A 27189-nucleotide genomic window follows, 5' to 3' on the forward strand; every position below is an offset into this window, starting at 1 on the left:
AGGTGAAGATAACGAAATAGTCCACATCGGCAAAACTGTATTTATGCATTCATTCAACTATTTTGTGCTGTCCACTCAGAACGCAGAGATGATTAAGATTGACTCTTGTTTTCAAGAAACAAGGTCCAGAAGGCAAAGACTACATTCAAGAAACAGTGAGGTAGATGAGAATGTAGGGCACATATAGAAAAGAGCACAGGTCCTTGCTGAGGGCTCTGGATTCCAAGGAAGTTTGAACTTGCTTGGATGATGTCTGGTCATCTCTGTTGTTCCAAGAGACAACCAACCCACCAGCCAATATGTGAGTGGGGCCACCCGGGGACCAGCCAACCTCAAGCCAACCAGCCAAGTGAGACCAGCACTACATGATAGAGCAGCCAAGCCTGGCCAAGATCAGAACTGCCCAGCAGAACCTTCAACTAAATTATGGTGGTTGCTTTAAGCCGCTGAGTATTAGGATGGTTTGCTCTAAAGCAAAAGTCAACTAATGCCTCAGATGAGCTCATCTCTAATTGTTATTTGGCTTACTAAATGCTCAGGTATTGTGCTATGAGATTTAAATGTATTATCTCATTCAATCCATATGTATATATATATGGCAATATCTGTACCATAATAAATGAATTAACATTTTTACAGGCTCAGAGATTAAGTTGCTTACTCAACGTCATCGAGCAAAGGGGTGAGACGGGAGTTCAGTAAACACAGAGCACCGGAGCCTGAAAGCCACATGAAGAATGAGAGAAGCCAAGGAGGGACGGAAGGCTTTGGTTCTGGAAGAAAGGGTTTGAAACGTCAGCACTATGAATGAAACTAGATGGCAGCAGGAGAAGAAAAAAAAAAAAAAGGATTTCTGAGTAGGATTAAGGTCCAACTGCACTGAGAGAGAAAATAACTTGCAATCTGCAGTTTTTGAAGAACCAAAACTGTGAAAGAAAAGGTCCTGGCTCTAAAAAAAAAAAAGTTGCGTGGTCATGTGTTCACCTTGCTTGGCAGGAAATTTACTTTGAATCATTTTCCAACTATTCTACTTGAAAATAAGCAGAGGAAGGGGAAAGATCAAGGAAGAAAACAGAAGTTTGCTCACCTAATTAACATTTCCCATTACTCTGATTATTTTTGTCTAACCCCTGCAACACCTTTGGCCTTCTTATCCTTTTGCTTATTTTATAGTAATGCATGAACTACAGCATCATATGTGCCAGAGAAGCACCATCCCACAGAACTTTCTGCAATGATGGACAAGTTCTACAATTGGCACTGTCTGATATGGTAGCCCCCAGCATACGTGGCCACCGAGCACTGGAAATGTAGCTAGTGTGTCCGAAAGGCTGAATTTTTAAATTAATTTAAATAATTCAAATTGTCACAAATCATCTCTACTCCTTTGGAGAGTCTCCAATTTCAAATTATATATGTCAAACCCCCAAACTTTAACAACTACAATAGTCAAAATCTTTTCCTGTAGTTAAAATTTGAAGCAATATTTCAATAGCAAATGTATTTGTTACCAAAATCCAAATTTTGTAAGCATCTAACAATGAGAAAAGCAAAAATTTCCAAGATTTTGACACACTGATACTGCTCCAACAAAGCCCCCTTCCTCCTGCCCCCTCCCTCTTACTAGTCTCCTCACTGGGCTCAGCTGGTGATGAGGAAGCCTGGTTTGCTTTTATCAGTTTACAGATGCATGTGAACACCTAAAAATCAAGAGTCTCTGTGTTTAACAATGACTTTTCAAGAATCATGATTTTACCAATGTACATTTTTGCTTTTGGTGAACTCTTGCTAAAACCAAAAATTAATGAAATGTATGTTTATAAGCAATAATAATGTCATAAAGTTCGCTAGCTCAAAATCACCCACTTGTTCAGTCTGAACTATGCTATTCAACTTATTTTATAGAATGTCTTCCCCAAATATGTCCTTCTGAGACACACATATAAAAGCCAAGACAAGGCCCTTGTCCTCAAAAGCATACAATTTCCTTAAGGAAACAGCCCTTGTACCTCTGTATCTTTTTCACAATGTTTTATTAATCACAGCCCTATTCTGACTAAGCCTTGACTGTAAGCATGCACTTTGGGTGTATTATTTTCAACTGTTTTCCCCACTGATTTTTCTGAAACACTTGAATCTATTCTGTTCTTCACTAAGTTTAAGAACTTTCATGGTGGCACAGTTGGTGGTAAAGAGAGTATTTAAAGTCTTAGGTGTCTTCAGTGTGGACAGCGTAATTTCTTCAATAGTTGTTACTACCGTGATCTGGAAATTCCATTTCCATCTTTCTACGTTCAAGCCTTACTTTAGCAGGGCTTGTCCCCAGGACATTGAGTGTGCTTTAGTAATCAGCAACACCAAAGACCATTACAATAAAACACCTGTAACATCCCAGTGAGGACACTGTGAAACGTATTGCTCAAGCAACTTTTAGACAAGTACTATAAAACCCCCAAAGACTATACATACATACATATATATGATGTGTAATATGCGTACACACCTTCATAAAAGGTTAAACCCCAAATTATTACCTGTAGTTACTCCTGGGAACAGGTGGGCCAAAGAAGAAAGGTAGAGAGGAGGGCACCTTAACTTTTTATGTCATACACTTCTATATTAACAAGTATATTATTTAAAGAAATTTAAACATTAAAATATTTTAAAGGTCAGCGTGAAAGGATACAGAAACATTTACTGGTTGAACACTAATCTCAAGCTGGAAAGTCTCAAATGATTTTCTAAAAACTCTGAAGCATCCGGCCGTGTATGTAAAAAATAAAACTTCTTAGAAACATTACAGTGGCATATCTCTTATAATTTTTTCTAAAATGTTTTTGAAACTAAATTTTAATGAAATGTACCATACATTCTAAAGTGTCCTCTCACTGTAAAAACTAAGTTTGCTAGTCAGAAGGTCTTTTAAAATCTTCTAGACCAAATCCTGAACTTTAAAAAACAAGGGGGGTTTCCTTGGTGGCGCAGTGGTTAAGAATCCACCTGCCAGTGCAGGGGACACGGGTTCAATTGGTCTGGGAAGATCCCACATGCCATGAAGCAACTAAGCCCGTGCACCACAACTACTGAGCCTGTGCTCTAGAGCCCATGAGCCACAACTACTGAGCCCACGTGCCACAACTACTGAAGCCCGCATGCCTAGAGCCCATGCTCCGCAACAAGAGAAGCCCACACACTGCAACGAAGAGTAGCCCCTCTGGCCACAACTAGAGAAAGCCTGCGTGCAGCAACGAAGACCCAGCGCAGCCATACATACATACATACATATTTTTTTAAAAACAAGGAAATATGGTCCAGGAATGTTAAATTAATTCCTGAAGGTCAGAGTCAGCCGCACAATTGGAACTAGAGTTGAATTCTTACCAAAGAAAGTGTTCAGAAGTCTCTGTGGCTGCAGCCATTTACAACCAGAAGTGAGCACCAGAATCACGAGGAATGATAGCTAAACCCACTTTCCCACCCCCACATCAGAGCCACTGCATCTGGACCTCCATCCGTGAGGACCCAGCTCACACAATTTCAGAGGTTTCCAGGTGATGTGGCAATCCATCCCACGCCAACCACCTTGGGCCAAGAGCTCACAAAAATAGAAAAAAAAAAATTCATGCCCAATTAATTAAATTTTAATTTAATTTAAATTACTAAATATTTTAATAATTTCCTAAACACAGAATTGCTTTTAGTCACTGTAATTATCACTACTGGCCATATTCTGGAACAAAGTATATTATCCATTTCTCAAAAACACCACTTGAGATACAGAAAAACGTTAACAAGACTAGGGATTTAGGAGAGAGAAACAGTACTTAAGAACCATAATTAACGTTGCAGAAATGCTACTTCAAAGAAATGGCCATGAGAGTCCACGTGAAGATTCCAACTGCTCTGAAGTTACTTAAGCCTAAAACATCTCCCAGAATTTTCCTGACAAATCTGCAACTACTGACCCAAATCATTAAATCCTCCTAGAACGGAAGTGAACTGTAGCCTTTCCAACGTAAAACAAAATGATCTAAATGGCAGTTTCCATTTAACAGCATATTTCCCTTCTTTTTGGAAATGCCTTTTGTAGTATGTTGAATGGTGGCCTCTCTCCAAAAGATACGTCCAACCTGAAACCTGTGACTAGGACCTTATTTGGAAAAACAGCCTCTCAAGATCTCAAGATGAGATCACCCTAAATTTATGATGGGCCCTAAAATCAATAAGTATCCTTTTAAGAGAAAAACACAGAGAGAGGTTTGAAATACCCAGAAGTAGGGAAGGTGGAGGCAGAGACTGGAGCAATGCTGCCACAAGCCAAGAAATGCCAGGAGGCACCAGAAGGATTCTTCATTAGAGACTCTAAAGGGATTGTGGCCCTGCCGACACTTTGATTTTGATCGTACGGCCTCTAGAACAGTGAGAGAATAAATTTCTTTTCTTTTTTTTTTAAGCCACCCAATGTGTGGAAATTTGTTACAATAGCCTTAGAAAATTAATACACCTTTTTATTTGAATAGCAAACAAAAGTACTGAAAAAATACCAAAAAAAGAAGAATTAGGTAAGAATGGCAAATAATTGCATAATCTAAAGATAACCACTCATCTTATTTTCTATGTTTTATTACTGTCTTCATTTGAAATGTCTTATGACTTTATATAGGGTATCATTCTATATACAAGACAAATTAAAAGGCAGAGGATTAAAAAAATGTCTGCCCAAAGATAATTTGGGGTAGGAAAGTGCCAAATGCTCCAGATTATCCAAGTTCATTATATGCTTTTCCTCAAAAGGAAGGAGAAACAGGCTGTCTCACCTCTGGGAGGACCTCTTGAACATCTCTGGCTGAGAACCACAAATGAACTAAATCTTATTTTTATATAATACATAAAATATGCCCCAAATTGTACCTCAGTTGTATTTTTAAATATATTATCTCTCATACTCTTTCCTCTTCCATAATAGAATGAAGAAAAAATATTTTTAGTAATCTGATGAATAAGTATAAATACTAGTTTAATGCCTATAAAATACAAAGTCACAATTAGTCACAAGTTGTTTCCATAACAGAATGAAGTAAGAAAAAATATTTTTTAGTAATCTGATGAACAATATGTATAAATACTAGTTTAATACCTATAAAATACAAAGTCACAATTAGTCACAAGTTGTTTCAACTAATGACCAAGATAGAAAAGACCCTTCTATTCTGAACAAACCTAAACAATTTCTCTCTGTTCTTTTAAGAGTTAATTCAACAAGCAACATGGGCCTCAGGGTACAATAACAATAATTTAAAAAATAGTTTTCAAGAAATAATTTACTCAATAAAATATTCTCTTTAGTCAGAATAATTTACCTGTGTTCACCCTACACTGGCCAAAACAATCCTTTCTATTTTAGCCATGATAACCTCTCATTCCTCTTACATACAAGCTTAAAACAAAAAATAAACCAAAAAAAAGCAAAATGCCTACTATCAAAAATTAACATAAACTATATAAAATATAGAAGCTGTAAGAGGTCAGAAGTTAAAAATGTTTTAGAGGGCTTCCCTGATGGCGCAGTGGTTGAGAGTCTGCCTACCGATGCAGGGGACACGGGTTCGTGCCCCGGGTCTGGGAAGATCCCACATGCCGCGGAGCGGCTGGGCCCGTGAGCCATGGCCGCTGAGCCTGCGTGTCTGGAGCCTGTGCTCCACAACGGGAGAGGCCACAACAGAGAGAGGCCCGCGTACCATAAAAAAAAAAAAGTTTTAGAAATTTATGGGATATGTATTCTAAACTTCAGACTCCTGAGTAATTTTTAAAAAAATTTCCATGATGCACTATTGAAATACAGCCTGCTTTGAGTTGGTGAAGCTATCACAGAACTACAGAGACTCATCAAATGTATGGAAAATAAAGGAGGCAATATATTAGTAATTATTAGTAGTAACTGTTAATTATTCTAATTTTTAAAATAAAGTATTAAAGCAAGCAAAAGACAGTGAGACAGGAAAGCAGGAGACATTAACTGTTGAATTCCATGTAGCACATGACAAATACTTTTTCATGGGACATTCTATTGTACAGATCTGTACCTAACCAGCTTTAATAAAGTGAAAATGTTCTCAGAACAAGCCTGTTTACTGTAATTTACAAAGAGCACAGCTGAAGTCCTGAGGTCTGGACAGTGGCTAGATAGAGGATACCACAGGAGGAGGAGGGACAGAAACTAAACCAAGGACATTGTTTTCCTGTTCAAACTTCTAAGACTCCTCTTCCAACAGGTGAAACGGAAATCATATGAATTTCGCTGATTTTTAAAATCAGTCAACTGGAGAATACATATTAAGCAGTAATCACATACTCTGTATCATGCTTGGTTCTGTCCTGACCCTCCAGGACCTGAGCCAGGATTGAGCCAGGACTGAATGTCCACAGAACAGGCAAGACGAGCGCCGCAGTGAAAAGGCAGAGCAGACCTGGAAAGACAGGCAGGGAGGTGGGCCCTGCTACCCACCGGCTCGCATCTAAAAATACAGATTGCCTTGTAGGCCAAGAGCAAACTTCCAATTTCTCCTATAGTTATCACTCAACGGCCATCCCCTTGGAGCTTTAGACCATGAGCTCAGCGATCCTCTGCAGTACTGCGCTGTCTTTATTTAGGTGGTGCTCCAAGACTGCATTTAACTACAGCCTGTCTGGAGTTCTCTGGGCAGCTGCCGCCATTTGAACAGCTATTGTTTGTCACTGCAGTCCTGGTGCCGGCAGGATTAGGCTTGGAGCCAAAAATGGAATTCTATTCATAGACTGTCAAGGCTGGAAGGGCGCTCAGAACTCATTTAGTTCAAACTTTCAGAGTCCCACGGAAAACCCTAAAAGAATGAATCAAATGACCAGTCTAAAGTCACACAAGCAGTGGCTGAGAAAGAATCTGCACCCTGAAATCTCCAGACTTCTCTTCTGGTTTTAATTCTGTCTTAACTAGCTGTTTCTCATTGAAAATGGATGGCACTGAAACATAAGATAAACGTAAGAGCAAAAGCCAAATGCAATTTACCAGGAATTGCCTTCAACATTCCTATAAATGTCAGATATAGCAGAGATAGGGAGGGGAAGAAACCCAACCCATTTTATAAAGTTAACATCATGTTGACAAAAAAGGCTAATCTCACTTCGGCACTTAAATGCAAAATCTTAAAATACTGGTACTTAAAATAATTTTAGCAAATGATATTCAGCAACATTAAAAAAAAACAGAATACCCCTTGAAAGAATTTAACCTAAGGATTCAAGGTTAACAGATTTTCGGAGAAAAAGCATATCATCTATTTTAACGTGTGCAGAAAAAGCAGTGCATAAAACTTGACTTCTTTTAGACTTTAAGGATAACATACTTCACGGTAAAATAAAAAATAAACAGGAGGAACAGGTAGAAAGATCTATAGAGTCTTCCTTAATATTTGCATATATTTGGGAAAAGACTACAAATGAGTAAACTTTTTTTTTTTAAAATGAATTCCTGCCATTGTAAAGCGACTGGCCCTTCATTTCCTTCCTGTGCAGCTATCAAATGTTACCGGAAACCCTTGGAAGTTGTTTGCAGCTATAGCTATTTCCTATTGCACTTTGTTCAGCCTCCGTTCCAGCCACAATAAAATGCCATTTACTTTGATTGAGAAAAAAGTAGTTGTAATGTGATAGTGGACTAGAAGATGGATGGTTACCCAGTATACCTATTAGCTATTACAGCATTTTATGACTTTCCCATGCTTTAGGGATTACTACATATATATGTATATGTATGTATGTATGTATATATTATATATATATATACATATATATCACTCTATCTGCAATTAAAAAACATTTCTTATGCTGAACATAAAATAATCCTACATGTAAACAAATGAATGAAAATAAATCTTTTCTCATATTTCAACCTTGGTAACTAATGTTCTACTACTATTCTTTAAAGAATAATTTTAATAACCTGGAGAAGCAAAACACAGCTCTCATCTTTTTTAAGTATTCACTGCTTAGAGCAATGGGAAATAAATTTAATTTTTACTTCAGGAATATTAAATAGTCTACCACCTCAGAAATAAATCAACAATTCAGCCAGCCCAACTAGTAAATACATCACTATATCAGGGGTGAGAAAACTACTGCCAACCTGATTTTGTATGGCTTACAAGCTAAGAACAGCTTTTATATTCTTAAATGACCAGAAAAAAAACAAAAGAATATATTGTGACACATGAAAAGTGTATGAAATTCAAATTACAACGTCCATAAATAAAGTTTTATTGGCACACAGCCATACTCATTCATTTCCATGTTGTCTAGGGCTGCTTTCGCTCTACAGTGACAGAGCTGAGTGGCTGTGACAGTGTCTGTATGGCCTGCAAAGGCTAAAATATTTCATACCTGGCCCTTCACAGAAAACGTTTAACGATCCTTGCAGTACACGGTTAATAAGACTAAGTTTAAACACTTAGTGTTACTTACAAGCTTCGTGCTTTTTGGTCTGAAAATATCACTAGAAATAAGATTAGCCTAAAAAGCAACCATCATATAATTCAGAAATTCCTTAACACAAAAAACAGAGAAGGTAAGAAAAACCGGATCCCAAACCACATTTACATCACAAACCCAAAAGCAAATCAAGTGAATGTGGGATCCTGCACCCAGAAGTAGCAGTTATGAAACCCGCGTCCTTCTGGCTCTGACCTCGGGTGGCCTTCACCTCTCTCTGAAGTCATATAATTACTTGAAAAATGGGGAAGACAGCAGACTCTTGGCATTTGTAATCTCTACTCGTCTCACAGGGTTTCTTGTAAAGATTAAGTATGTGAGGTTGCTTTAATACATAAAGTGCAATGTGCATAATAAGCTACATGTGTCACTGCCCTTCTGGCTCTGAGAGAAAGTTTTATTCCAACCTGATCTAAAAGTGAGGTCAAGACTGGAAGAGTGGTAAAAGAAAGACCAGAAATAGCACAGAAGAGTAGCAAAAGAGGGAAAGCCAAGGTTTGCTGGTTCCCTCTTTGGCTGTCTCCTTCAAACTCAACTCTCAAAGGTGACAGGCATGAGACAGCCTTTGGAAATCAGCCCAAAGAGAGAGAACCAGTGTGGCTTACAAGATTCCAACAGTGCAACATGCTCCAGATCCGATAATGAGAAGAGATTTAGAGTAAAGATCAGCCTCCAAAATATATGAAATTTTAACTCTACAGAATTGATAAAGGAAAAGCTAAGAAAACAGTAAGCTGAAACAGCCTCAATAAAGGTTTTAAACCATTTAAAATTTCAAGTAGATGGAAACAGATTCAACAGTTGTCGAAAGAAGCTAAACCCTTTGAAGATGCTCACGCAGACACACGGAAATCACATCCACAAACATACTCATATATTCAAAAAGCATGCCTCTACTTAATACACATTTCTGATGAATTTATTTTTACCCATAAAAATTTCTCAGAGTATTTGTTCCCACACAGGAAGATCTACCTCAATGAATGAGAAGATAAAAAAAAAAATTTACTAGACAATATAAAATCAGTGGATCGGTGAAATGGGTGGTGACAGGTACATGGATATGTACCTATATTCTTATAATAATGTGGTAATTTTTCTAAGGCACAGCCTCTAATACTAATAATACTGTTAAGGGAAAAACCCAAGATGTTTATCACTGTATACAGTATGCTACTACCCATGTAAAAAGAAAAAATAATGTATTCTTGTTTGGATATGAGTAAAAGAAATGACAAATAGTAGTTTCCCCAAAGTGTTTTAAAATGTAGGTTTCATTATTAAAGAATGGTGAGGCCACCAGATCAGGAGACCACTGTCACTGAAAAGACAGTTTCTTATTCACAACACCCGAGATAAGAGGGCATGCCACGCGCACCGCAAAGGGCCACACGAGCCTGCACTGGGGTCGGTCAGGAGGCTGAAGGAGCAAGGAGAAAGCATGCACCAGAGCCTTTCCTGTGGTTTCCACAGAAAGGACAAGGTGACTCAGCACGAGCAGGTTTAGAATTGGCTGGTATGAATTATTTCAATGGGCTCTGGTACTCACTTCGTACATGAATCTCAGAGTAAATATGCTGAGTGTAAGAATCTTTACCAAAAAAAAAAAAATAGTATACACTCTGTGAGTCTAATTGTAGAAAATTTTAGGGAGCACAAACTAATACACAGTGACCGAAAGCAGATGAGTGGTTGCCTGGGGGTGGGAGCAGAGAGCAGTATCGGGGAGGGGATACAGAGAGGCATGGCAAAACTTTGGGGAGCAACAGGTAGGTTCACTGCTTGACTGTGGTGATGGTTTCAGTGTTGTATAGCTATGTGAAAACTCATTAAATTGCAGCCTTTAACTATGTGCAATTTATTATATGTCAATTACACTTCAATAAAACTTTTAAAATAAAGAGCAATACTTGCTTCGTGTCCAAACCCTGGAAAATACCAACACAGAGGTAAGGGAATAAAAGTGTGGTCTTTTCTAAAGCACATACAAGCCCCAAGTGAACACTTGAAAATTATATGCCAGTTTTAAGTTACATATCAGGCCTCAAAAGTTCAAATTGATAACAATGACTAAAAAGACACTTTGCTGAGGTTGCTCCACTTTGCTGAGGTTACTCGTGGAGAATGAAGCCTGTGAGTGCACACTGGTCCCCATTGTTTGGGGCCCTCCTTCTTCTCTGTCCTTGACACTCTGCAAAGGAAGCTGCGACGTATGTGTCTGCAGGAGCTGGGCAGTCAGGGCTCGGACAGCCCAACACTCTAGGCTCTTGTCTCTCTCCCACCTCGAGCAACCGCACAATTTTTGTTAAAAGAAGCAAATTTACCCTGATACTGAACATAATCAAACAAACGATGTTATAAGAATTTCTGGTGTCAACAAAAGTGTGTGTGTCAGGAAAGGAAAATGAATCAAGTCTCTTTTGCTTGTACCCTCTGTAAAAGGAAACACCCTGCCACCCACCACCCCTTAGAAACAACACCGGAGGAACCATCTGAGATGCAGACAGAAAGGCAGTTCCAGGCACAAAAACTTTGATCAGAACACAAAATACATTTAAAAATGTTCATCCAAACTTGTCGTTGAGAATCCCCCATTCAGATTATCAAACCCAGTCCTAGCAAGGTTTTCTGTTCTGTTTTTTAAATTACGCGTCATACTATGACAAAAGGAGAGAAAGGTCGGGAGGGATGTTTCCTCCTCTCCAAAAGGACTTAGTGAGGTCATCTGATTTAAGTTTATACAAAACATGCCAAGGGACTGTATGCAGACTCTCCAAATTAGGTCATTATTTATAAAAATAGCGTAAATATTATCCTTTAACCCTTCTTCTGGTATTTATGCTTTTCCACCAAGCATAGCCCTTCTCTCACACACTCATCTAACTCGATCTCTTGGCCTCACCACTCCTTCAAACTGTCCCAACTTGAAGAACATCCCCTACCCTCTTGTCCACCCATCCACTTTACTACTTTCAGAATCAGCACACTAACTTTTCCAGGGGGCCTCATCCTCCTAACTACACCACCACATGAGTCATCATCAGTTCCACAGTTCCTCCAGAGGCACTGACTAGCACCTGGGCACACATCTCACACCCACCTGTCTCTCTTTGCTATTTCACTTACGTAGACTACATACTCTCAAAGCATCTCTTAACATGCTGGATACACAGGAGAAGCTCAATAAACGCTCGAGTGTAAACAAACAATTTGAATGGCAATGAATTCCGGCTTTCTCCAGTCTGCTGGATGTTGTGATCATCACCAGGGTCCTAAATTTCTCTTTACCACTAAGGGGCAAGCAGACGCATTTTACCTTGTCAAATTTGTTTATCCAGAGGAGAGGCACAGATTTGTCAATCTACTAAGACCTTGGTTATCTCATGTAGAGTTAACAGAGCAAAGGTAACTAACACCTGCAAGTGGGAGAGGCCGTGGCATCCTTCCTGGAAGTGACGCTGAGCACGCATGCACGCACTCGCCTTAACAGGCCTGCAGAAATGCTCAGCGCTAGTCACAAGATGTGAGGACCTGGGAGCCAGTTTTCTCCAAGATCCCAGAGGTAAAACCTCACTACTGTCCACATCTCCTGATTTCCAGCCCAGTGATTTTCTCGCTCCGCCATTAATAATCAAGTAACATGATTTAGGGTCCGCAGGTGGTCTGATGGGTCAGCGCATCACAGGAACTTTCTTCCACCAGGCTGTCTTTCACCAGCTTTCACAGTCTGGCCCCCAATAATACTGAGGCTGTATTTACTATATTCTTTTATAATGCCCATGCTAAAATATGGTTATTTCTCAGTCTTTAGAGACTTCAGGTGACTTGTGGAATGATCAAATTTCTCTATTAAACACACAGTTTATTACATACTTCATAACAAATATTCCTGAGTGCTAACTATGGTTATTTTCCACTACTATCTGCCTTCAACTCATATAAAAATAAAACCTCTCTGTAGTCTCATGGCTTTTCCCCTGCTATCCTATCAGCAGGATGCATATGCTACCCACCCAGGGGTCTGGGAGCTAGCTATGGACTCCTGAAAGGGATTTCTACTCCCTGAAGATAAGGAAGAGCTTAGAAGTCTCGGCAGACATCTCTTTTAAAGAGTTGTCAGAATAGGGCTTCCCTGGTGGTGCAGTGGTTGAGAGTCCACCTGCCGATGCAGGGGACACAGGTTCGTGCCCCGGTCCGGGAAGATCCCACATGCTGCGGAACAGCTGGGCCCGTGAGCTATGGCCGCTGAGCCTGCGCGTCCGGAGCCTGTGCTCCGCAATGGGAGAGGCCACAACAGTGAGAGGCCCACGTACCGCAAAAAAAAAAAAAAAAAAGTTGTCAGAATAGACATAAAGAGAGTAGCAATGCCACATTAATCCCATTTCTACAAGACATAACACAACAGCAGTGTCATCATCATTTCAGAGGCCTGAGATGACCAGGGTATCAAGGCTCCCCACAGTAGCTCTAACTTATATAATTATAATGGCATAATTATCTCAAGGAAAAAGTAAAGCCTAATACAGTCAAAATAAATCTTGTTGACTTGTAGCAATCAAGAAAGACAGTCTATATGATAGGTTGGAATATGGTGACAAGAGGTTTAAAAACTAACATTTTAATGTACTTTTTAAGACACAAAATATTACATACACACATGTTCCCTTATCAGGTTATCTTTCTACAGGCATTTTGGTACAGATATTGAACTCAAGCTTCCTTCCACCTCAAGAACTGCTTCCTCTTAAGTTCAACAAAGGAAATTATGAAATAAGAATTGCACCAAAAAAAAAAAAAACTGGCAAGGAAGCTGAGAATGCCTCCTTAACTTTGGTTTTTGTATATTATTTCTTTGACATATCAAAAAGACAACCCAGTAACTGAACAGGCCAGCTCCCTCAGAATAAGACATAATGAGCAAAGACATGATAGACGCATGCAAATTATAAATCTACCACTTTAGAATCTGTAACTGGATCCTATGAAAAAGTACTGAATCACCGAAAATCTGGGTTCAAAGGCCAGTGATCTACTTCATGAGAAGTTTTATGTTCCTACAAATAAATTGTCCTCTCAGTGTCATGCGGTGGTTCTTGGTTTAACTCTGATCAAGAAATCAGAGTGCAACCCTCCACTTGTAAAGTTTTCATGTATAAATGATAGCTAACTTTTCACTACACAAATGATAGCTATGTTGAACCTGTGTGTGTGTGTGTGTGTGTGTGTGTGTGTGTGTGTGTGAAATAGTAAAAAAGAGAACCAAGACTTCAGAAAAAAGTTGATGCATTATCAAATGTAAAAAAATAAATATTTGAAGTTTATAAGGATTTTGGAAGAGGATTTTGGAGTCAAGGAGCTACCTACTTAGAAAAAGGGTTCAGACACTGAGAGGAGAAAACAGTTAGAAGGAAAACTTGAGGTATGAGTTCAAGAAAGTAACTGCTCCCAAACTGAAAATTATTTAATCCGGATCCTCCACTGCCTAAAGAGACATAGCACTGCTCTAAGGAAAAATTCCAAAACAACATTAAAAAAAAAAAAAAAAACTACTGTGAATTGTGAAATAAACTCTTGATGTTTTTCATAAAAAGTAGAGTTTGGAAAATTTAGCAGCAGTAGAATTTGCGGTTAAGTTTAAAATGTATCACTAATTTAGGAACTATTAATGAAACTACAATATTTGTTTTTTAACCTGCAAGTGAAACTCTACTAATGAGAAAAATAGTTTTATAAAAGCAAATTCAAAGGAAAAAAAAACTGGGGATAAAATTTTCATGAGGGAATAAAGCCTTGTCTTGAGTAACTCAAAAGGGAAACGATTTATCAAAAACTAAATAAAAGTGGCAAATAAAGAAACAATTCTTAAATTTCCCCATATCAAGAGCATATAAGCATGAATATTTCATACATAATATTAACACATACCTGTCTTAGGATTTATTGAAAAAAATCCTTGTGGATTTCCGCTTGTAATTTTGTATGTCAGCTTGTCATCAGAGCTAGAATCTGGATCAAATGCCTCAATCTGGACCACAGACACATCCTTGGGAGAGTTTTCCATTATTTCCGGATAATAAACAGGCTCTGAAGTCTGCGGCACATTGTCGTTCACATCCTCCAGCTCTATATAGACCTCTACAAAGGAGGAAAGGGGCACGACGCCCTGATCAGATGCGTAGACCGTTAGCCAGTAATGGGAGGTGGATTCGCGGTCCAGTCGACCTGAAGTCTCTATAACACCTAGAGGAGGAAGAAGAGAAGCATGAAGTAGCCTGTCAACCATCACCGCCAACAGTCACTCTGAGAAAGCATCAGCCTAAATGACAACTCTTATGCCTTAAGCCTTATGGAAGGCTTCTGTGTCACAGCGGTGCGATCTTAAGCCAATTGTCTAATCTCTCTGTGCCTCAGTTTCCTTTCCTATAAAATGGAATAATAAGAGTAGTGTGTTCCTAGGTTGATGAAATGAACACATATAATGATTAGAATATAGCACTTGGCACGTAATATTGGTTATAAAATATTTGTCATTATTAGTATTAGGTGCCAGGCACTATGTGGGGCACTTTACAACTATTATCTTATTTAAGTCTCAAAACAACCCAAAGAAATGAATGGGCAAATATGGTCTCTTGTGTCCTGAAACCCGTCAGTTTCTTTTAATCACCTTAAGCTAATGGCAAGACAACCAGGATGCAAAAAATATAAATTTTCCTACCACATTATAAGCTCCACAGGAGCAGAGACCACATCCTTCTAAATGCCCGTTTACCCAGCACATTACCCAAAGCCCAATAATTATTTATTAAATGAATGAACAAAAATGAATGGATATATTAACTGGAGTTGATACAGAAAAGTCCTCAAATGGGATCCAAACTAGGACACCTTTTTCATTAAGTCAACTAGTAAGAGATGGAATTATAAAATTACAAAAAAAGTTAGAATGTCTGTAATGTTTTGGCCCAGCCACTGAAACCACGCGAAATCTTATTTAATCTCAAGATTAACGTATTCTCAGGATGATTAACAGTGGAAATATCCATTTCTCTTGGGCAAATCCCACCTTTTTATTCAATGGTGTAAACCTGTCCTTTGGCTTTCCCAAAATACATCACTGGATTTTTTTCTTGTGCAATAATCATTCTGAATTAACGCTATTTTTAGGGTTCAACATGATCCAGGTTGAACTATGGAAATCCTACAACTTTAAAATCACTGAAGCTTCCCATTTAACGCAAAATACTATGGGAAAAATAACAAATATCAATTTAACCTGTGCTCAAAAATGAAACAGTATTTATCTCAACTAAATATATACATCTATATTTCTTGATCATGTAAATTTAAATATTTGCTTATTTGAGGTTAATATCACAGAAAAACCTCATTTATTTTGAATGTTAGATAATTATATCTAACACTCCCCAAAAGGTTTACAACTTACAAACAGCAAACCTAAATATTATAATGTGAAATAGATTATCATAAAATGAATGTGTATTGCTATTCAGAAGCATTATAACTACTGCTTCACTATTTCTTTGCAAACCCTCAAAATGGATCTCCTCCTAGAAATATGGAACAAAGCCTCAGAACTCTTAAATAAAAAAGGAGCTAGCTGGTCTCTCTATGCAGCAGACAACTCAAACACGTTTTCCTTTTTCTCTGGTCCGAACATAAGTCTATGCATACTCAATCTGTTCACCAAATTATATTTGTTTTAGCCTGAAAGAAGAGTGTGCCCTTAGTAACCAAGTGAAAATAATCTTTTCCAGTTTTTCTTTGTCTCACTCCCATCAACCGATACAAAGGACGCCAGGGAACAGTTCTAAGAGGATTACATATTAATAAATGAATGTACATATGCTTCTCTTGTTTCTGCCATGTCATTAAAATGTAACATAATTCATCTGGCAGGTGAAGTATTATTAGAAAATTTAAAGACAGGTACGTGGTACTTGTATTCACCTCTTTTGAGTTCTAATCCTCCAACAGTTCATGCTGCTATCCATTTTTAAAAACTGTGTCCCTCTCAACATCACTTGTAGGCATTTAATAACAATAATTAGGAAAAATTTTGTCAGTCTTTATGATACGTCAGGTACTATAACTGTCTTACATGCATTATTTTATTCATTCCTTATATCCAACCTGCCCATATATGTGGTGTTATTATCCCCATTTCATGAATGAAAAACTCAGATTAAGAGTCATGAGGAACTTTCCCAGGGTCATAGTAAATGGCAGAGCTGGAGCTCAAACACTAGGAATCTCTGACTGCAGGGCCACCAAAATTCCATCTGTCTTACTGTTAGTATGACAAAAGTTCAGTCAACAAAATTTAACATGAAAACTCTGAAAAAACAAGTCAAAGCTCATACTTTGTCCATTTTTTTGCATGTCAGTATTCAGAAGGAGTTTATTAAGTGAACATTCACATACAATAGCTTCTTTTAGTGTCAGGATGGAAGGAAAGAAAGAGGTAGAAAATGCAAATACATAATAAGAATTAAATCACAGACAAAAACAGTTATTTATTTTACATCAAGTTCCACTTGGAGTCTGGTCTGTGTCCTGACTAGTGTACAGTTATGGGCTGGATGTTTCTGCTGGGAAGAGCCCCTCTCCCCCAATCAACCTAGCAACTGAGGGGGTAGCCACACCCTTCTGTGCATGACCTCTGAGCCACAGTCAGGAGGGAAAGTTTCCAAGTCCCAGGTAATCTCCAGATACTACCAACAGTTCAAAGTGAGACTCCAAAGTAGCTCTACTCAAGTATGGAAGAAACTAGAATTGTATTAATTAGTAATTAAATATACATAAGTGATGTTCATATTTCATGAATTCTTAAACTGTATATTTTTATATATATTTCATATAGTGATTGCTAAGATGTTCATGTTTTGATGTACTTTAATTATTACGTTCTTATAAAAAGAACAAAATTACTACAGCTTATAGATAACTAAGAAATAAAGTGAATTTTTAACTGCCAAAGGGAAAGGAGGACATACTGAATAACTTCTTCTAACCAAAATGCTCAAATAATAATACAAATAAATTTACTGTATTTATATATAATAATTTAATAATACAAGGACTTACTGTATGTCAAGGACTTCACTAGGTGCTTTACATGCATTAAATCGTTTAAAGAACACTGGAATCACATGATTTTCATCGTGGCTTCACAAATGAGGAGACAGAAGCTTAGATAAAGTCAGCGAACGGCCCAAGCCTTACAGTGATGAGGAAGCACAGCCATGGTCAGTCAACAATAAAGTGGTGGAATCGAGATTTGAATCAGACAGTCTGACTCCAGAACTTAGGCTCTTCACCATCAGGCTACACTGTCATCATTAGCCACAGAATCATCGTCACACACTCCACAGCAGCAAGGATGCTGGAGACCAAGGAGCGGGGTGGGGGGCTGCCATGATGAGAGGCTACAAGCAGTTTTCCACTACTGAGATAAGGGTCTTCCCCACATTTAAAGGACAATAAAGAAGAAACGATTCCAGGGCTCTACTTCATAGTGGTTCAGGGGCTAGTGCCTAAGCACTATTTTAATTGCGGATTCTAATTCTAAGCACTATTCTAAAAGCATAAAGTAGGTGGGAAAAGACCATACTTATGCAAAGGGATTTTGTGTTCTGCTTTTTAATCTGTCTGCTCAGTCACAAGATACATCCCTGCGAGACCCCCAGGCAGAAACTTTTGCAACAGGCAGAACTGAGCTCCCATTTTGAATCTAGGAAGAACTGACCACAGGTCCAGGAACAGCTAGAAACAGTCTAGATAATCTGGGAAGACAGACTAGTAGATCTAAGCCTTAGCCATTTCAAAACCAAGAATTGGAGACTGACAACCCTTTAGAAATCCTCAAGTACAACTCACTTGTTTTTAAGAAGAGCTGAAATGATTTGCTCAACTCTAAGAAGCTAAACAGGCAGAACGTTGAGAATCTAGAGCAAGGCACCTCCTTAACCAAGGGCTCATCAGAATCCCGATCGTTCCTTACGGGGGGTCCCAGTTTCTGAGATGGCCAACATACCAACTACCTAGAAGCCTGGCCAGAGCAGTGTCTATTCTTTCAGTCCTTATTCCTACACCTGTCACTCTTCTTTTCCCAGTCCTTCCTAGAGCCACAACTAGCATGTACAGATGGATTTCTTCTGTACATTCCGTTACCTTAATTCATTAAAAAGAAACAAATTTTCAAAATTCCATTATGAAGACTTCTAACTAGTACCTTTAACACAGGAAAACAACAACTAAGGACCCCTAGGCATCACTGGAAGTGAATCGACCTACTGTGTTCACTCGCAAAACTGCATCCCACTCCCATTTCTCTCAATCCATGATCTTCTACCAACCAACTTTCAGTAACTCCGACTTTTTTGCACACTTGTTATAAATTCACTTTTCCTGAAACAATTCTCTAAGGAACCAAACAAAACTATAAATACTTAAACTCCAGTTTTAAAGCTATTTCTCTTTAATACATACCCACAATAATACTGCATCTTATTCGGCACATATACACATCCATACGCTAACTTCCTGTGGTTCTCCTCCTGTCTTCAAATAGCTCCCCCTCTCTCAGCTCCCTTTCTTTCTCTGCCATCTCTGCTCCCATTTTTTATTTCCTCTTCCACTTTCTGGGAGAGCAACAATAGCATGCAAGCAACTAGATGATCCGTAAGCCCAGGCTGTGAGGGAGAAACAAGTGATAGCCCAGGGCTACCACGGCTCCCTCCAGCCAGATGAAAAGAGTCTCAATCAATGCTGTACAAGAAAAAGCCAGTGAGATGGCTAAAGCAGAAATAACACCTTTCTTGTCAAGAGGTTTTAGCGCACAAGCAGCAGACAAGGTAAGAATGCTGCTGTGTGATTCTACGCTGTATATTTTGAACACAGAAGACAAGTTTAGACAAGTCTGTTATATATGCACCACCCAGCAATGTTATAAGAGATCATTTCTTGGCTTTAATGAAACATGACGGAAGCGAAAAATGCCTAGCTTTCCAATCTCAGGAATACAATGAAGACATTTTCAGGAAAAGTTGTTAATAGAGCTGAAAAATTTGAAAGAAGCTAGAAATCTGGAGCTATTAAATAAAAATATTTATCATTCCAAACATACTCTCTAGGATTTCAAAACTACCACCAGATGTCACTATGGAAACTGATTTTAAATGTGCATACTGTGGAAAAACTGGACTGAAAAAAATAATGCAATGTAATTGTTAAAAGAGCTTGACCAATGTGGCTGAAAATACAGCTCACAGCAAAATTTCTTTCTAGAAGGATTCATTACTGTCCGTATAATTAAACAGGTACTGATGGTGTCTTCCTGTACACGCTGATTATTCAAAGGTTGTAGGATACAGTATTAGTTGCTCAAGTAGACCGTCCAAAAGTAAATAAAGGTTTCCAAGAATAACTAATTTCTACTATGTATCCCTGCTCGCTAATGGCCTGTTAACTTGAACACTGGCCTTGGACAGGAACAGCCAGCAGTCCCTCCAACTGCCACTGGCGGGGCAAGATGCTTTCAACAGAGTAATCTTTAAGGCAGAAATAAAAGTTTTATGTAGCCACTATACTGCCAGTGTAGTCACTATACTGCCAAAAATAATTTAACTGACTCAAATTTCCATGGTCACAGAACACCTTTCTTCCTGGAATTTTCCTGTTTTCTTTGTTTAACAGGTCTTGGCCCTCTATCAAGTCCTGGTACCAAAGCTTTCAACAAAACCTTGCTCTTTCAGATTCTTCAGCTACTCCAACTCAAAAATACTTATAATCAGCAACAATCTGCCACCATAAATTTGCAAACCCTACCCTCCTTTCTGATATACCATGTCACATACACTTTTTACTTTTCTGGAACCAAGCTTAAGGCAGCAACTGTATGAAAAGCTTCTTAGTCAATCATAAGAAAAACTAGCATATTGCACAGTTCAACACGTACCTCTCTGCCCTCTCACAGCTAAACACAGAGTAAGTCATATTGTAAAACTATCCCTCCAGGTTAAAGACATGGTACTGATGTCACCAACATCCAATCTTTCAAAAGCAATAACTTGCCATGAGTGTTATTTTGTGAGAAGCCATTTGTGGTTGGGAACACGGCAAACTCAAGTGAAATGGTAATGATGATGGTGATAATATAAAACAAGAGATACATATATAGAGCTCATGATACACCAGCTGCTATTTTAAATATGTCTCAAATCTTTTAATCTTTACAGAAATCCTAAGAAATGGGTAATATGATCATCCCTATTTCAGATGAGGAAACGATGGCAACAACCTGCCCAAAGTCACACAGTTAGTTCATTACTGGTGGAACTTGGATTCAATCCCAAAGAGACTGGCTCCAGACAGTCATGCTGTAACACTTCTGAGTCTCTGGCTGTGTCCTCTGATTGGAGAGAAGCATGAGAGCAACTGAACACAGCCTGCAGTTTCCAGAGAAAGTCCTGGCTTCAAAAGAATGTAAAAATGGAGTGACCAGATGGGAAAAATTGGTTTTGTTGTTTTCCCAACATTTGGGGATCTGGGTAAAGAATGTGATGATGCAAAAACCTTGCTGTTCTGTGCCATTAAAACATTAAGCACATTCCACAGCATCAGGATAAAAGGGGGACTTGGTTAATTTATAATGGTACATATGACACAGCTTTAAAAAATGATATGTTTAGGGCTTCCCTGGTGGCGCAGTGGTTGAGAGTCCGCCTGCCGATGCAGGGGATTAAAAAAAAAATGATATGTTTATTAATTACAAGGAACAATGTCAACAATATACAAATTGATCAAAAATATAAATCTTTATAAAACTGTACAGAGTACAGCCTTGGTTTTGTTTAGTTCTGTTTCAAAATTAAAAACCACACAAACACACAATTACATGCCCAGCGGGGAAAAAGAAAGGTCTAGAATAAACAAAGTGATGGAGGGACAATAAAGAAAATCAACCAACCTAGTGAACTAAAATTTTTTTTTTTTTTTTTTTTTTTGCGGTACGTGGGCCTCTCACTGTCGTGGCCTCTCCCGTTGAGGAACACAGGCTCCGGACGCGCAGGCTCAGCAGCCATGGCTCACGGGCCCAGCCGCTCCGCGGCATGTGGGATCTTCCCGGACCGGGGCACGAACCCGTGTCCCCTGCATCGGCAGGCGGACTCTCAACCACTGCGCCACCAGGGAAGCCCTAAAATATTTTTTAACTGTAAATTTCTATAACCATGAATTTTAAGTCATATTTAAAATGCATAAGTAAAAAGCCAAATGAAATTTAAGTACCAACAGTCTTTTAAAAGTTTTGCTAGTATAACCTTCTTGCCTCATTTTCCCTTTATATCTTAGATAACACTTTCACTTAGATAACACTTTCTGAGTCAATGGATAACAATGGATAGCCTGACAGCTTCAACAATTTAATATTCAAAATTATTTATATATGAAACTACTTATAGTGCCAGACCAAAGTTCACCTTTATGAAATAAATTACAATGAGAGCTTAAAAAAAAGAATAAAGAAACTACTTACAAAGTTTTAGGTCTAGGAAATTCTATAATTATATTGTATAGAGTTAGGTCATAAGTTAATAATTAAAGGGAAAGCTTCTTATGTAGTAACTGTCAATCTGTTTTTTCATTATTTAGACTGTCTATTTAAATCACTTTAATTAAAATGTATATCTATCAACTCTTTCAATTAAAATTGCTGCAATGACTTTAAAATCAGCTGAGGAAGCTTTCTGACTTGCAAACTTACCAAAACATATTAATTAAGTTCATAATCAGATTTTAAGCATCATGTTTCAAGTCCAGGGATTTCTTTAGCTTTGCAAAGAGCCATTCCCACATCAAGCTCTGCTAAACCATGTTTTTACGCTTTGTGGAGAACGATTCCAAGTTCAGATTTCCATGTCAGAATCATTAATACTGTTAATGAGGGCTTTCATGGATAAGCTCTCTTAAAAAGGATCATCCTTGGGTATCAAAAATATCATCTGAACACATATTAATTGGATAAAACTATGTACACCAGACAGCCTGTGGAGGCATTAAAATCCAAAGGATACATTTCACATACCAATGGCAATGCTTCTAGCAGTTTGTTTCATATTTTAAAAGCTATTCAAATTCAATGTAGATTACTTTTCCCACCTTACGTTTACTGGATGCAACTCAGCATATGCTTTATATATGCCATTTTTTTGAATCCTCACAATTATTCTGTAAGCTCGATGGTCTCTCCTCAATTTCCATATGCGGATGTAGAGGTTTAGAGTTGAAAAGTCACTGGTCTAAGGTCATTTATTCATCATCATCATAGGAACAGATTAATCAATGAATTAATTAATGAATTCCCTTACCAGTTAGCCATCTAAGCACTTACATTTACTAACTTGTGTAAGCCTCAAAAGTTAAGTAAGTTGCCTTAAGTTACCCAACTAGTTGCAGAGAAGCAAGAATCCAAACCTGGCTGACTAGTCCACAGGCAAAACTCATAACCACCAGGGTGTTCTCTTCTGCTTTTCCTGTTCTTATGGGGTGGCAGAGTTGTGATTCAAAAGACACATCTAACTCAAGTCCTGGCTCTTTCCTTATAAGCCTGGGTAGGCGATCTTCATAAATCTATCACTATTGATGGGGGGGAAAAAAATCAACACATCAACAAGTTTACCAGCACTTGCCCTGGTGGGAGGAATGACATAAATTCAAGTATAAGCCCAACTAAATGTGGGCCAAACAGATCTCTATATAAAGTTCAAGAATCCCATGTGACTAAGTTTAGGATAAAAAAAAGGAAAAAAGGATATAAAAAAGAAGCCACACTATTCTATATTCAGGAAGCTAGTATATTTATCCTATCATCTTGTTAGGTAAAAATGCAGACTAAGTTTATATTAAATGAAGCATAACAGTTATAAGGCATTATAGAATACTGAATATCACTGTGAGAATATCATAACCAAGTTGTGAATGTGCTTCCCGTTACTAACTTTAAAATATTGAGTGGTAGGATCCAGAGTTCTAAGTCTTAAAAATCAGTTGTAAAAGTTTTGTGTCAGATAAAAACTGATGTTTTAAGGAAAACCCCCCTTTGGAAAAGAAATCTTGGTAACTTTAATCTAGTCTCCAATACTTAAATAAAGATAATAAATACAGATTTTAAAAAACTGTACCCTACAGTATCTGCTTCATCAAAAAGGAGTTAATGTTTATAGTGGCCTGGATCTTGCTAGAAATTAATCTGGGACCTGGCATTATTGATTTATACTTTCTTTCATTCACTCAACAAACACGTGGTTCCCACTATTTGCCAGGCCTGGTATGAAGTGCTAAAGAAACCAAGAAAAGTAAAACAACATATTACAGGAAAGACAGTTAAATAAAATAGTAATTTATTCCCTCGAACTGCTTTTTGAGAAGGGCAACATAGTATTTTAATGACTAGTTACTTGAATATTATTTTCCATTATTTTATTTCTTGCACAAAAGTCAAAGAAATCCTTTTATAGGTTATGAGTCCCTGACTGAATTTTAGGATGCAACATGTAATTATGCAATTTTTAAAACTATTATAACATTAATTCTATTTTGTGAGAAAAGATAGAGGGAAGATGTGTACATACACTAAAAATGGTGGATTATAGGGATAAGTGAATTTTTTCTTCTTTGTGTTCACATTTTCTAATTTTTCCACAAGAAGTACATATGTGTTGCATAAAAATATTTCTTTAAACCCTCATGTATAAAGGATTAATCCAAAGTATATCAACAGAACTTGAGAAATTTCAGAAATGTACAAACAACCTTTAAAAGTTAAGAGTGACTTCTAGGTTTCCATAAGCCGAGTAACAACTGCCTGAAACACTTGTATTGCAAAGTGTGCTCCAGCACAGAGAAGACAAGGCACTATTCAACGATTCAAATGTCAGTTGAAACAACTATGCCTCAAGCCAAACTCCTTAACGCACTCCCTTGCTAAAGAAGGAATGGAATGAGATTCCTCTGCTACAGTCAAGTATTACACTGGTCACTGTATAAACACAGCTCTTTCCGAAAGAGACAGTTGTCTCCAGAGTCCTAGAAGGCACCAGGCTGGGAAAAGAGCAAGTTTTCCTTCTTCTAAGGTCTGTTCAAGCTTCTGTAAAACAGATTCTAAACATAGAAAAGCGCAACTATTTATTTTTCTTAAAACCTAAGACCCACATGCAATTCAGCTATGCAGAAGGAAGGTTTGGTTTACATGAACTGAACACCAGTTGAAGCAAATAAAAATCCCTGTATAAATTCCCCCCTTTCCTATCTACTCCCAAGCAGCATTTTTCTTTACTTTTGATCAAATGAATGAAGCAAACCTGTTTCTCTATTAAATTCTATTTTAACCATAAAGCAGTTTTTAACTTAAAAAAATTCATATTAGTTTACAAATTGGTATAATTTAGAGGCAATATTCAGCTACTTTTAATATCCAATTTGCTGCCAAAGCCCAGTCTCTAAAAGAACTCAGTAACTCAGGTGAAGCTAACCTAGTTATGACCTGACCCACTGACACTGATAACTTAGGATAAACTTTGGGTAAACCATGTTTTATGCTAACAAATACTTCAAATTAAATCAAACACCTATAAATAGTGATCTAAATGTATTGCAAGACTTAATTAAACCTTACTAAAATCTTTATTAGGACAAAACATCAACTTGTAAATACATATAATCCCCTAGCTTCACCTGTTTTCTAAATTCAGATTTTTTTTTTTTTATGAAGAAAGGTATGAGGGACAGACTTGAATGTACCAGAAGATTCCTAATTTGATATATTTTTAAAAATCACCAAGACAGGGCACACCTGTCTTTACCAGTGGTTTCTAAAACTGGAGGGGAACAACCAAGACTCAACAAATCTAGAATACGTAGTACACACTCACAAAGGGAACAACTGTGACCAAGATCTCTCAGTGGTAACCGTGAGGCATAGAGGAATTATACAATCTGCCCTATGCTAAGCAAACAGGAAGCAAACTTCATGAAGTACTCCAAAATACCGAGTGAACGTTAATTCATCATCTCAGAGATGGTGGAGACATAATTCTTAATTGAGACAATAAGAGACTATATAAGAGTAGATTGGTGGGTCTCAAATAGCTGTCATGTGTCTACATTTAAAAAACTAAAGCAGAGAACTGAATTTGAGAAAAATTAACTGTACAGAATAAATAACCACAGTAGTTCTTATATCATCCTGATTCTTAATTCCCTCTGAGGTCAAAGTTGTTCTTTAAAAAAGTAATAAACACTTCATTAAAAAGTGAAATATTTTCTTCTCTGATTCTCCTAACCATTAATAAGATGAAGTGATAACAGAAGACACAGACTATGAAAATAGAGACATCATGAAGCCACAGATATTAGAAAAGTGTATATAATCAAAATTAATCATTAGAAGAAATATATTCAAAAGTGCATAACAGTTAATTACAGGATACTAGTTGTAATTAACTAGTAAAACAGTTACTGAAATGTCTCAGAGATGATATAAAAATATAAATAAAAATAAAACCTTCTTAATTAAAGGTATAACTGACCAAAAGTACAAAACACTAAAAATGTATCTTCCTTAATAGTTAAGTAAATGGCAATTTAATAAAACGGAAGTTTTGGAAATTATCTGTACTTTCCAAAATACTTTTTTTTCATAAAGCTAAATACAAAGAAAAAAAAAAGCATGAGACTTAAACATTACTGGCATTTCTAAAGAAGCTCAAATATTTCTAGCTCATGACAGGCTATTAGATAGATAAGGTCAAAGGAAAGAGGCCAGATGTTCTCTTATCAACTCTTACTGTCTTTTTAAAAATGATTTTAAAGAAACGATTCAATCCTAAACTCCTGGATAGATCTGACTCTTCATCCAACCATTTATGAAAGAGATGATGAAGCAATCATATTTTTTCTAGTATTTTACTTTGGTTGGTTTGCTGTAACAGGCTATTTGTTAAAATCTGAAAAAAAGTCATCTAAATGATCACTTTATAATCTGGTAACTTCTCAACCGTAACTTACAGATCCAGTAAGCTAATCCATTTACTGCTAAATCTACCCATTGAGGGAAATAATACATACATATTTCCCAAACGATCTCAGTACCAAATCAGGAAAACGAAACAATTATGTTTGTAAATTTAGTCTCAATTTAACCAAATACTGAATGAATTTTAAAAATGTTCACTTTACTAGCATATTTTGAAATAATGCTGGCATAGCCATGGCTTTAATTATTGTCTTTAAAAGAGAAATTTAACCCAACAGACTAACCCAATCTATTCAAAAGAAATTTGCAAGGGGTCAGAAGTAATAAGAGGAAAAGACTGAGATACCTTTAGCAGAACTGATGTTTTCTAATAGGGAAAACTAACTAATTCAAAAATTCAAAGACGAGAATACATAAAATCTGGAATACATGAAATCTGAAAATGACTGGACTTGTATTTGTGATTATTGATACCACCATAAAACACTTAACATGCTTCTATAATGCACTGTCATTTCTGCAATGTTTGTCTCCTTATCCACCACTTTCCCCCCACCCGCCCCTCAACCCCCAACCCTCTGGAAGAAAACATAATGGGGATCCACTCTCCC

The 27189-nt window shown here is 37.5% G+C and overlaps 1 protein-coding gene across 2 annotated transcripts in view; it reads right to left on the bottom strand.

The window, feature by feature from the left end:
* Positions 1-27189, bottom strand: part of FAT1 (FAT atypical cadherin 1) — a 120345-nt gene that overhangs the window by 50688 nt on the left and 42468 nt on the right. For both annotated transcript variants that reach the window (XM_070044597.1, XM_060291363.1), the window contains exon 3: positions 14449-14763. In XM_070044597.1, the coding sequence (XP_069900698.1) occupies positions 14449-14763 (315 nt within the window). The remainder of the gene's footprint in view (positions 1-14448; positions 14764-27189) is intronic.

The sequence above is a fragment of the Globicephala melas genome, chromosome 21 (assembly GCF_963455315.2).
Source record: "Globicephala melas chromosome 21, mGloMel1.2, whole genome shotgun sequence".
Lineage (NCBI taxonomy): Eukaryota > Metazoa > Chordata > Mammalia > Artiodactyla > Delphinidae > Globicephala > Globicephala melas.